This window comes from Fulmarus glacialis, unplaced genomic scaffold (genome assembly GCF_000690835.1).
Source record: "Fulmarus glacialis isolate BGI_N327 unplaced genomic scaffold, ASM69083v1 scaffold21084, whole genome shotgun sequence".
NCBI classification, from domain to species: Eukaryota; Metazoa; Chordata; class Aves; order Procellariiformes; family Procellariidae; genus Fulmarus; species Fulmarus glacialis.
The window spans coordinates 640-12,987 of NW_009208978.1; the positions used below are offsets into that span (position 1 = coordinate 640).

General features: G+C 36.5%; 1 protein-coding gene across 1 annotated transcript in view; it reads left to right on the plus strand.

The window, feature by feature from the left end:
• The first annotated feature begins 1,385 nt into the window (after positions 1-1,385).
• The window catches only part of HECTD1 (HECT domain containing E3 ubiquitin protein ligase 1), a 62,124-nt gene continuing 51,161 nt past the window's right edge, over positions 1,386-12,348 (plus strand). Inside the window, exon 1 of the mRNA XM_009576699.1 lies at positions 1,386-1,525. Within this exon, the coding sequence (XP_009574994.1) occupies positions 1,386-1,525 (140 nt within the window). The remainder of the gene's footprint in view (positions 1,526-12,348) is intronic.

The following is a 12,348-nucleotide window of genomic DNA, read 5'->3' on the forward strand; positions in this document are numbered from 1 at the left end:
TGCTGATTCAGTGTACATTTCTTCATATAATACCAATTTCTGATTCCCTTTGGTAGATGTGCCCTTGGTGGAGTTATTTTTTAACTATTAACTCATTAGCAGCAAGTAAACAAGTAGGCAGACTTTGTCCAGATCGAGCTTCTCTCTTCCCCCCCCACCCCCCAATTTGTGGGGACTCTATCCAGCATTTCATATTTATATATGAGTTTGGTAAACCAGTTCTTTTTTTATAAGCTATATTTTAAAAATAGTCAATGTTTTTCTTATACGTTTAATTTGAAGAGATTGGTTTGTAACCTTTGTTTTAGTTTTTATATGAAAATAATCATGTTTGCTGTGTTCTTAGGCATGGGAGGTGAGTTTGATTATTTGTTAGTAAAACACAAAGTAAAAAGCAAGTACATAGGTCACAAATATCTCTTAATATTTCAAAGGGAAAGGGGCTTTTTTGGTCTTCAGCTTGCATGTACAACTATGGCACTGGGCCAAAAAATAATGTTGTTTTCCTTATATGTACATGTATTATTTGAATTATTCACTGCATTTTTTTAAAAGCTATGAATTAGTTACATTTTTTTTCTCAAAAAAAACCCCCTGAAACAACAAACCCCTAACTCTTGAAAATGGAAGTGATTCTTAAATTGTCTTTTTCATTCTTTGACTTAAAAAGCTTATTTTCCATATGTTCGAATGCTATTTTAAAAGATGAAGGATTAATAAAACTTTGAAAAAGTTTTTAGTCTCTAGCTGTACATCTCAATTTTTTTGTTTCGTGGGTTTGTATTTAAAAAGTGACATTTGATGTCTCTCTGTTTGAATACTTTAGTGAGGAGGGAATCCATCTTTCAGAAAGTTGGACACTTTCTTATAAAATGGTATTAAAGGAAAGGGGTTAGGCAAGACAGCACTATTTGTCCTTACATTAGTTTTGAGAATATACAAAAGGTTAAGCACAGTTTTTCTACTTAAGTTTTAATTTTGAGTTATCCTGTAAATAAGAGTAGGCTCTCAGTCTTGTTTGATTGCCAGCTGGAACTAGAGATTTATTTCCGATGAAACAGAACAAACTCATTACTGTTTACTCACATATAAAGCTTGGGAAAAAAAAAAAAAGGTCAAATATGTGGAAGTTTTCTTAATGTCAGCCCGCAAATATGCTGTACATTTTAGAGAGGAGCAAATCCAAAAAGTTTAAAGACAAGATTGTGATGATGATTTTTTTTTTTTTTTCCCTTTGTCTTTCCAGGTGAAAACTGCAAAAGCCTGGGGCTGGCTGAAGAGAGACATTAATTCTGCTTAAGTTAGCGTGGCTTGAACAATTAAAGGATATTTTTGGTACTTTTTAATATAAGTGGAGGCGGCTTTTTTTTTTTTTTTTAAAAAACATGGCAGATGTGGACCCAGACACGTTGCTGGAATGGCTGCAGATGGGGCAGGGAGATGAAAGGGATATGCAGCTAATAGCACTGGAACAGCTATGCATGCTACTTCTGATGTCAGACAACGTGGATCGCTGTTTTGAAACGTAAGTAGTTTTGGTTTTCGTTTATGGAATGTTATTTTTCTCTCTCATAGCTGTATATAACATTTAACATTCCTAGAAACTTTCAGCCTGAAAAATGTTTTTACAGACTGAACTTGAGTGTAGATCACTGAAATGAAGAGTTTCTGTTAATGGTGTGTGAAGTGCTGTTGTTTGATTAAAAATGTAGTGGTCCGTGAGTGATCCACAGTGCCCATTCTGACACATGATCTGATTGTTTAATTCAAAGAAATATATTCAGAGTTGCAATGTGGCAATGTTGGGGTTTTTTTGTTTTGTTTTTAATGGTAGAGAAAAAACTTTTTTTGCGTTAAAACTATAATGATCACCCTGATACATTTAAGCATTCTTACTCTTGCAACACTTTTCTCAAGAGATATAGTAGCTTTTTCTGAGCTCTGTAAATCCAAACAAAAATCACAAATATTAACCACTGTTCACACAAGTATTTTGCCCCTTCTTTGAAGAATGTTGCTGTTCATGCCACCCTCCTTCTCAACTGCACTTGTACACTTCGTATAGCACAGTCCCTGCTCTCACTCCTTTTTTGTATGTCTCACAGCACAAAATGCTGATGTAACCGGTTCTGTTACTTAATAGTGTTGCTGTGCATGTGTTACACTACTTCCTGTGAGGGCCCGCCAGTAGTATGGAAAGGAGGTAGCAAAAGAGTAATCAACCACAACTTTAAAATCTGACATCGCTTACATTTTTTTTGGTGTTTTTTTTTGTTATTTGTTTGTTTCCCCGGTTCTTATTTTGATGCTCTTGCATCTCTCCTCTTTTCTGTCTTTTTTTCATTACTCTCACTTTCCTTTCTTTTGCATCTCAGAGTATGGCTAGTGTCTTTCTGATACATCCTGTGCTGCTTAGGAGTGTGGGTTTAGAAGCATTTAAGAAGGTAGCTGTTTGTTACAGTGTTTAGTTTTGTAGCCTTGAAGAGGAGAAAGTTTTCGGGCTTATCTCTTATAAGCTGTTCATCTTTCATGACTGCTTTTATTACAGGAAGTGTAAAATTCATACATCTCTAAAATTTGGATTTGTAGTAGTTATGTAACAGTGAGCACAGTTTTGTACACTGCTTTAGAATTTGAAATTGCCTGATGTTGGCCTTGACAAGCTTACAGGTAAAATTTTGGCTTGAACGAGACTTACTGTAGGGAGATGCATTTGACTTCCCTCTCTGTTCCTTGTAGTACTGATACTGATGGAGCACTATGTTTTCAGCCTCAGAAAAGCTGATCTACTGACTTCTTAATTTGCTGCTGTAGAAAAGAATTTGATAGTTAAGAATGAATTTTTCTGACAAATCTAGGTGAGCTTCCTGCTTCAGTATATTCAGGATAGAACAGAAGTAGAAGTTCGGGGTGTAAGCATTTGTAAGGATATCTTCTGGGTATTTAGGATCAGGAATGAAATGTCGACTTCTAAGATATAAACCAGTTGTGGGTTTTATGCATTTTATTTAGAACAGACTTTCTTCTCAATATAAATGAATTAAATAGTCCAAGGGCTTTTTTTTTTCTTAAAGTATAGATAATGAATGCTCTATTATTGCAGTGTTGTGGTTTTAAAATCAGTTTTTATGTCTGAGGGAAGAAACATTTAAAATACCATTTGGCATTTTAATTTTTGTTTTAAGCCTTGGTATACTTCAATTCTACCGGTCTTCTAAGTTGTTGATCTCTTTTGCTGTTGTAAGCTTCCTTCAAAGACAAACAGAAGAGAATAAGGTGTAAATTGGGAAAAAGTTATCAAGGTTCCCTGCCTGTTCAAGTGATTTTACAATAAAGTTAAAACTGCTACATTTAATTGGCACGGTGAATACACTGAAAATGCGGTTCCACAGTATTTGGTGAGCTGACATAGTAGCTCATTACCTTCAAAAGGGAGAGCTGCTACTTCTTGTTTATCACTCACCATTTTTATTTCTCCCAGCCGTATTCTTGCTTCATGCCAGCGTCAGGGCTTACTGGACTCCCCTAATTCACTAAAAGAGCAAGCTGCTCTTTAAACCCACTGAAGAAGATGGCTAGTTTTCTGCTGTTACAGTGAATTACAGCAGATCATAGAGGTGTCTGATGAGCACTGGAGGTGGAACTGCGTAGCTGGAAATAGGGGAGAAGCAGAGGAAGGTATACACTCTTCAGTGGAGAACTTCTCAGTGGATTGTCTCGGGTGTCTGTGATATCACAGCCTACATTTCAAGGTGACTTTATTTATTTTGAAACGCTCTGTAAGAAAGATGATGTCTTGAAAAGTATTTTTAAAATCTTTCCAAATGACAGTTCAAGTAGCCAAAACTGTCATGTGCTGAGAGAGTGTAACTAAAATAATCCTTGATAATATTTTAGAGTTGCTTTTCAGCTATGTTTTTAAAGGAATTATTACTTGTCTAAATAGGAGATTTACTATGTGACAGAAGGGTTGCCAAACACATTTTTCAGGAACTAATTTGGAAAATGGTTTCAGTGTATGCCTGACTTATGTGGACATATTTTTCTGTTGGTAAGAAAATCAACCTCTAGACTTCACAACATTTTTTCTTCTGTTAAGCAAGAAGAGCATTCCCAAATTTTTGTATGCTGCGCAGGTGTTAGATCTTGGAATTGCTTATTGCTATTAATTATGTTGACTAAGAAAACTTAAAGAAAATTTTTCATCTGTGGAATTCAACAACTGGAAGATGGAATCTTAAAATGGTGGAATCTTAAGAGAGTCAATTTCTTGGAGAATGAAATGTGGTGTTTTTCAGGGATCAGTTAGAGTGACTTTAAATATTAAGTATTAGTCCACTTTTACATAAGAAATTATTTGCTCTTATGACGTAAGCTAAGAAAAAGCTCATCATTTTAGTGAAGAACATCTGGTGATTAAAAGCTGCATATGGTGAGGATCGGCAAAGACATGAAACAAAGACACATGAAAAATATTGACGTGAATACTGTGCATTTTCCCTAAAAGCACAATGCTGTTTCTAGACTGATTTCTTAAGGAGTTAAGGGCAATACACAGTCTCACTTAGCAAAGAAAGATCACAAACTTGGGGGGCGAGGAAGTATTGAAATGATGGATCCAAAATCTTGTACTTCGTTATTGTAGTAAAGTAATAGGGTTACTTTGCAAACATATTCTCAAGGAAATAGTACATTTTAAAGCTAATAATTTGTTTCTGTACAAGGGTAATGGATATTGAAACTAGTGTTTCAGATCAATCAGAAAAATGGAAGTAGGCACAAATGTATGGTGGTGTATTTTGTAGTGTTCTGGCAAACTTCTAGCAGTATCACAACAGATTGTGGGGTATACTGCTACCTGCAGCCAATAACAGGTAGTGGTGCCAAATAATTGACGTTTCTTTACTTCTCCCCAGATTTACATATTACATCTGATTAAATTATTTTTAGTGTTACTCATATGTTAGCATTACAAAAATCAGTGGCATAATCATCTTCTGGTGATAATGAGTCACAGACACAGTTAGTCACTTAGCATGAAGAATGGCTAACATTTTACCAGCAGCAAAAGCCAGTAGCTTGAACTGCAGAAACTTAATGAGTGAATAGAAATGGTTCTGTTAAGTAGTTGAATTGGGGTACAATAGTTAAACTCATGATTATAAGTGTTAGTCCCAAATTGTAGTTAAACTATCTGCTATTAAGTCAACTTTAACAGGAGTTTTAAGTATGCATTTTATATAAATATAATTAAAATTATATTTTTAGTGTATAAATTGTTACAGGTAATTTCAAAGACAATGTAGAGGCTGTTAGTTGCAATCTCACGTTATTAATATAGCCCTTTTCCACACAGGTGTTTCTGTCTGATTGTTTCACTTAATTTTTGGTGAAATAAAATGAGAATTCCTCAGATCTGGGCTTTGTGTTGCTATTTTCTTTCCCTGTCTATCAGAGTAAAAGTATTTAGCAAGGAATATTTTATTTAATTATTTTCCTTAATTACAAAGAAAACTTGTAGAACAAGGCAGTAGTATAACAAGTAAAGTGAAACTCAAGTAAAATCTTTTCTACACTGAACAGATGAAATAAGCCTTATTAATGCTCAGAAGGAGAAAATATATCTTCCCCTTTGGCTGTGCCCTAAGTCACCTCTGTATATTTAGCATTAACAGATTTGGTCAGCAAAGAATTATCAAGAGTTATCAGCTTATTTGACAAATAAAACCAAAAATTATACAAAGGATTGGAATTTAGGGTTCTAAATAATAAGAAAAAAAAATAGTAAAAAATGTAAAATAGAAATCCTTTCAGGTTTTTTTTTTTTTTAGATCAAATATGTTTATTTTAATTTACATTAAACCTTGTTCTTTCCTAAGTATGTATTCACTAGAGAAAAGGTGTATCTCTACCTTGTATTTGCTAACATGTAATAACAAGTGTAAGAAGAAATTCTAGTCAACCAAAGACCATATTAATGTGAGCTAGTGAGACTGTGGTAGAATAACGTGGAACAGTTTAGCTTTACCTCCGCCTGATTGCTTAAAACTACGGGCTCCTGTGTTTATCAGGATTGTATAACTCCAGTAAATCAAAATTAGATATACAGAGAAAAACAACTCTTCATGTAGAGATAGGGATAGGAATCCGAAGTGGTGGTTTTCAGGCCTATTTTTGGGCTGGCTTTAAAAGCATCTGTGTAATATAGATAGTGGTAAAGTGCCCTTTAACAGATCTAACAATTGTGATAAAACAAACAGGCTGAGAGCGCAGCTGTATCTGTATCAAGATGGTTTCATGTTGTATGTCCTACAAATTTGGTTGTTTTGCTGTTTTAAGGAAAAAAAAAAAGTCAGGCCCTTATTACAGTTTTGTGCAGGAGTGCAGCCATGAGTAAATTAGGGTAAGTATTGCTGTCAACAATAGACTGCAGTTTTCATTACTTTAAACCATGCAAAGCATATGTTCTTAGTGAATTGTTGGTTTGGACTAATGCAGACATCTCAATAAATGAAATTTTGTAAGCTTTACAATGGCAAGACTCCTGTGATTCCTACTAACTTTTTTTGCCTTTTAGTGAAGGCAGAGGGTGTGGCAGCAGTGAAATGCCAGCACCTGAGTCGTTCACTCTGTGGACTCCAATATAGTGGGATCTTCAGCATCTGTAGAGTGCTTTTCTGAGATGGAAGTAGGGGCGTGTGCTGTATTTTTCAGCGAGCTACCTTGTTACAGCATAAGGTTTAGAACTATTTCTGATTTTTAAGGCTGGTGGTTGTTGTTGGGTGGTTGGGTTTTTTGCAATAGTAAGAGTTTTAACACGCTAGCGTCTTTCTGGTTGTTCTTCGTAAAATGGGAATTATGGCCTCATTGTCACGGGTATTATGGAGATTAATTAGCCTTGTCTAGTCATTTTGAGAATCTTAACGGTTGCGCAGGCCGGAAGGGAAGATTAGGACATCTAAATTGACATCCTCTCTTCTGTCATAGGCCCCTATATTTTACCTAGTTATTGCCGAATTGAGCATCTTGTTTGATGCAAGCATAATGTGTAGTTAATGCTTCCAATAGGGCATCCTACCTAATTTTACCCCCTGTTTTGCTATTTCATCTGCTGCCTAGTTGCCTTTGTGTTGAAATTTGCTTGTCCTTTTCTATTTGAATTGGCCAGACTTCTGCATTCTGTGGTGGGCAGTCAGTGCACCTTTTCTGATTGAATTAAAAGCCAATACTGTTGTTTCTGTGAATGTGCTTGCACACAAGTATCTTGTCAGCTCCTGATCTTCTTCCCCTCTCCAATTCTTCAATTTCCAAGTTTTTTGGAAATATTTTCCAGTGTTGGCTTCATCCGTGCTGTTTATAGTAGTACATTTAACTTAACTGTTACCAGTTATACATCCCAAATTTAGTCAGATGTTTCCAAAACATTGTACAGGAAGTGCAGTTTTAGTTATTTATCTTCAGCATTGCTTTCCAGGATATGATTGCTCACTTCTTAGGCATGGCTTGACGTATTACCTAGACTAAGATCTGTAGCTTGGCATTTGTGTGCGTTAAAACACATTTTGTTTAAATGAGCCCGTGCCTCTGAGTAGTCCAGACAATTCTGCATAACTCATCACACTCTATTTGCCACTATTTACTAGTCTGTCATTTTTTCCATTAAAGTATCAGTAGTATCATCAAGTACCCTTTGTTTTCTTCAGGGCTTTGTGTGTGAGATAAAATTGAAGTGATTCTTGCAAATACCAGCCAAAAGATGGGTGCAGGCACCGAGTTAATGACCTTTCGAAAGATGCCATCTCCTAATAGGTGTTACAGGAGTTTCAAATAGCGGGCTTCCTTTCTTGAATGAGTGTAGTAGTCAAATTATTTTAAATATTGGCCTCTTATGAAGGGGCTGTGTACGAGGCATTGACAGCGTAGATGGTCAGTAGATTGGTAATGGGGAAATGGAAGTTTCCTTGTTTAAGTTGGTTCACTTTTTGAGCACCTGGAAATTGAGCAGAAGCCAGTGGGGAGATGTGCGTATTTAGGCACATTTACAAAATCATACTTTTTGTTTTAATTGCTTATTTCATTTTGAAAAGTTAGCAAATGTGAGGTGTACTCAAACCATTATCTGTTTGCTCAGCTGAGGTTGCTAGCAGTGGAAATCATAGGCAGAAATATCTGTAGTTTCAAGTTCTTTAATTTATTCAGCTATTGTGGACCAAGTTTCTGCAAAATATTTACAAAATGCTGGAGATAGGAGGACAAACATGTATGGAATTACTACCCTGAGGCATGGCATATCTTTTATAAGATACTGAAAAACGCAAATGGTAGTCCAACAAATCCTTTGTAAATCCAAGAACAAAGCTAACAATAATTTATTTAGCAATTTAGAGATTACCTATCCTGCAGAAGCTGTTTCTTCTTGTGCCTTTTTCCCTTTGTTTCGTTTTACACAACTGATATTTATTGAATGTGTAGTTGAGTACTTAGATGATGTGTTCCCTCCTAATAGTGGACTCTCAGAAGAGGGTTCAGCTGTCTGTCCTTTATTTTGCCAAAAGGAAGTTTGAAAGTGTTTCTAAATGTCAAATTTAAATTCTAAATTAATTTCTTTTAATTTCTAATAATGCAGAGTTTCTGCTGGAATAGATACGGGATGGAGTTGTTAATTTTCTAGTTTTATTTTATTGGCCTGAGCTGTGATTGCAGTTAAGACTAGAGATTAAGAGTTAAAGTTCCTAAATTACCAGCTAATTTTTAGTTGCTTCTTCCTAATACCTTTAAAATATAGCATGGTATCTCCAGTGTCTTATACATAAGTGGATGCTTTCTGCCCTTTCATTGTTCTGTAACAGCATTGTAAGAAAACAGTGTACAATATGTTTTGGAAATGGGTCCAGAAGAATACATACAGGCAATGCAGGTGTGCGGGCAGTTCTTTTGTGGATGATCTCGATTGCTTTGCTGCTGTTTTTGGTTCATATGTGGAAAAAAAAAACGGTGTTTCAGCAAAAGAAACAATGAGGGAGTGTCTGAGATCTGAGATTTCCTTCCATAGAAGGAACTACAGAAACAAAAAACAATCATTACTCAAAAATAAGTTGGAATTACTATTGCTTTAAGAACAAATCAGTTGTGCAGGATATATGTTCTTCAAAACTTAAAGTTGTGTGACACATTGTTGTAAATATTTAACTGGTATATTTTTCCTCAAAAACAGTTACTAATGAGGTTTAAATTCAGTATTTTAATTTTTAGTTATTTAAATTATTATATATTAAATAATTATTCAATAGCGTAGGCACATAAAATTCCTTATTTTCCCACTTTTTACTGGTCTCAGCAGACGGTATGCATTACAGATCCAGCACCAGTGCTGGCAGGCAGCTGAGCTTGGTTTTCTGCCAGAAGTCACATGTCTTGGACCAGGCGCCCGCAGCCAGAGGCTTTGTCACATGGCAGGGGCTCCCCATCATCTGAATCCAGCGGTTACTCTGGAACTGAGTAACACACCCTAATTCTAGCAGTGGTTGTGTTAACCATTTTGGGGATGAAGTGGGGTTGTCTTTTTTCCTTATTTTGGGTTTTGTTTAAACACAACAGTAGTCTTTAAACTACTATCGTTGCTGTTTGAGCTAAGGATTTTAAGTGCATTTAAAATATGAAATGTAATTACAGAAATGAGTTTACAGTACCTATTTTTACTTCCTTGGTATCTTTTTGCACTGGCCAGCTGTAAAATCAGCTGAGTCACTTCATTTGAGTTTAAGGGCTTAGCACTGGCAGGAGCTTACTGCTGTAGCTATTTTAAGAATTTTGCATCCCTGTGGATACTGCAGTTCCTAAAGCAGGGGTGGGGAAGGGTAAGGAAGGATTCAGAAGTGTGTCAGTATACAGAGTTATGCTGATTTTAATGCTGTAAATGCTGTAGTAATATAATTATATTGATAAATTTCCCTAGCTTTTCTTGACATCAGTATGATTGTGATGTTTAGAATATGTTTTTAGAGCAATTAAATTTTCTGCAGGGGAAGAATGTATATTAAAGACCATGATACACGAATGCTTTACAATCTAATAAACTCATTTTAACACTGAAAGCATGATTTTTTTTTTAATAGAAATTATACAGAATCAGCACTTTTTAATGTGATTTAGTTCTTTATGACAGTACAGGGAACAGAGAATGCTCTACTACTCTAATCTTAATGGATTAGAATATAAAGGGTAAATGTTGATACTGAATGGTACTTATTTCAGACCTTTTAAAAACTGTTATTTACAAACCTGCCTTCCAGTAAGATCTTTGAAACATGGTGCGTGGAAGACTCGCAAGATAATAAGTAGCAGAAGCGCTTATCCTGGGAGTACAGGAATGAAGTTGGGTGGACATCCAGAACTGAGAGACTTAAAGTAATTGGCAAGAGCTGTAGCGTTGGTTACAGAGTAACCTCATTAACTCACTGAAGTCGGTCTTTCACTAAGGAGTAACACAGAGTAACCTCATTAATTCACTAAGTTGGTCCCTAATCACTCTTCTTAAGAGGACTCTTTTATTAGGAAGTGCCCAATGTGGTGTTAATACAGCTTCTTAGAAATGAAAATCTAAAAATATTTTCCTTTAATTTTCATACTGATTAGGAGAAGTGCCTAAATAGAAATCTGAACTACCTATTAGCTCCTATTAGCCATTATTTTCTAATTTGAAAGAATAAAAACTGTTAAAAAATAGATATTTTTTTCTGTATTAAAACAAACTTACCATTATCTTTTTGTTTGTTGCACTGCAGATAGGTTGATGTGAACAGAGTGATTTTCCCCCCACCCAACTTTGAGGATACGTTGCTGTATCAATTTTTGTCGTAATTTCTTTTTTTCTGAGATATATCACTTCTTTTAGTTTATACATGGTCTAGAGAAAAGCAACATGGTGAAAGTGGTTTTGATATTGGGATGTTTTAAGTTTAGAAATTAGGCACTTTGCTTTTTTTCCCTCGGTGGGAGTTGAGGCTTACAGTGGTGAAAGGTTTGTGTTCTTTTCTCTTGGAAATCAAAAGCATCATCTGTCAGTAGATGGAAGTGTACTAAAAGCTGAACTTCAGTTGCTGTTCTGTCGTATCAGTTCATTCAGTGCCATAGTTCTGCCCTCAGCCTCCCTGCTGTCCTGGGAAGTTTTGGCAGCCTTGTTTTTCCTATGTAGACTGTTTTCTAAAGGCGAGTCCAATGTGCAGCCACTGTGGTACAGACACTCCTGAAATGCTTTGCTTCACTACCTGTCAAAGTACGTTTTAGTTCTGAAGATAGTCTTAGCTGGATCAGCATTAGGGTCAGTATTACTGATGGGACCTAATCTTCTACAGCAAGTATCTGGACAGTTTTAGGTTGCTTTGATCTATTTTGGCCTGCCTAAGGAAGCCAGTAGGGATTTACCTTGGACTTAAGGCGTAATAGTGACACACACATAACATGGCTTGTCTGACTCACTCTTTGGTTTCTACTGGTGTTGATTGCATTTGCTTACCTGGTGCTTCATTAAAAAGAGAGGCTGGTCCTCAGAAAGTGCTCTTCTCAGGACCTGGTTGCTAGAATTGCTTTCAGGTAAGCAGTGGATTTCTCTTCCCTGTGCTGCCTTTGCTGACACTTTAGTAACAAGATGCCTTTACTCAGGATTGGATTGATTCTATGAGTGAAAACTCAAGGACTACTTTGAAAGCCCATTTGCACTTTGAGGCGTAGAGACCAACCACTGAGTAAGGGCAAGACTTTCCCTTTTTCTTAGGGGTCAAGTGCCAGCACACAGAAATCCACAGTGGGGCTGTGTGACAGAGGGGTGGGGCGTACTTTGGATACCTGCTATATGGCTGTGACAGCGTTGCATCCCATCTCCCATCATGTGCTGGTGTTCCGATCTACCCCTTCCAGTCTTTTCTCTGGCACTATTCACACATGCATGTTCTTGTCCCTGAGACATGTAGAGCAGATGCTCATAGTTTCAACCACGAGAGACCCATGTAATAGCTTAATGCGGATTTTGGGATTAGAGGGTGATCTCTATAAAGCTGACCTGTGTACTTCACAGGTACCTGTGTAACACAGTTTTTCCTAGAAAGGTTACCTACAGCATAATGACGGAAGTTCTTCAAAATGACAGCTCTACAATTTTATGCTGTAGTTATTCTAGCCACCTGTTTGAGAAGACTATGGCTGAAGCACTGGGGATGTGTTGGTATGCCCTTCTCTGCTGTTACAGGCTCGATCATTGATCTAGACTGTGTGAATGACAGAACTGGTACTTTCTGTTCCCTCGCTAGCAGGAACTTTAGGGACTGCCGAGGCTGGAGTGGACTTCAGCAG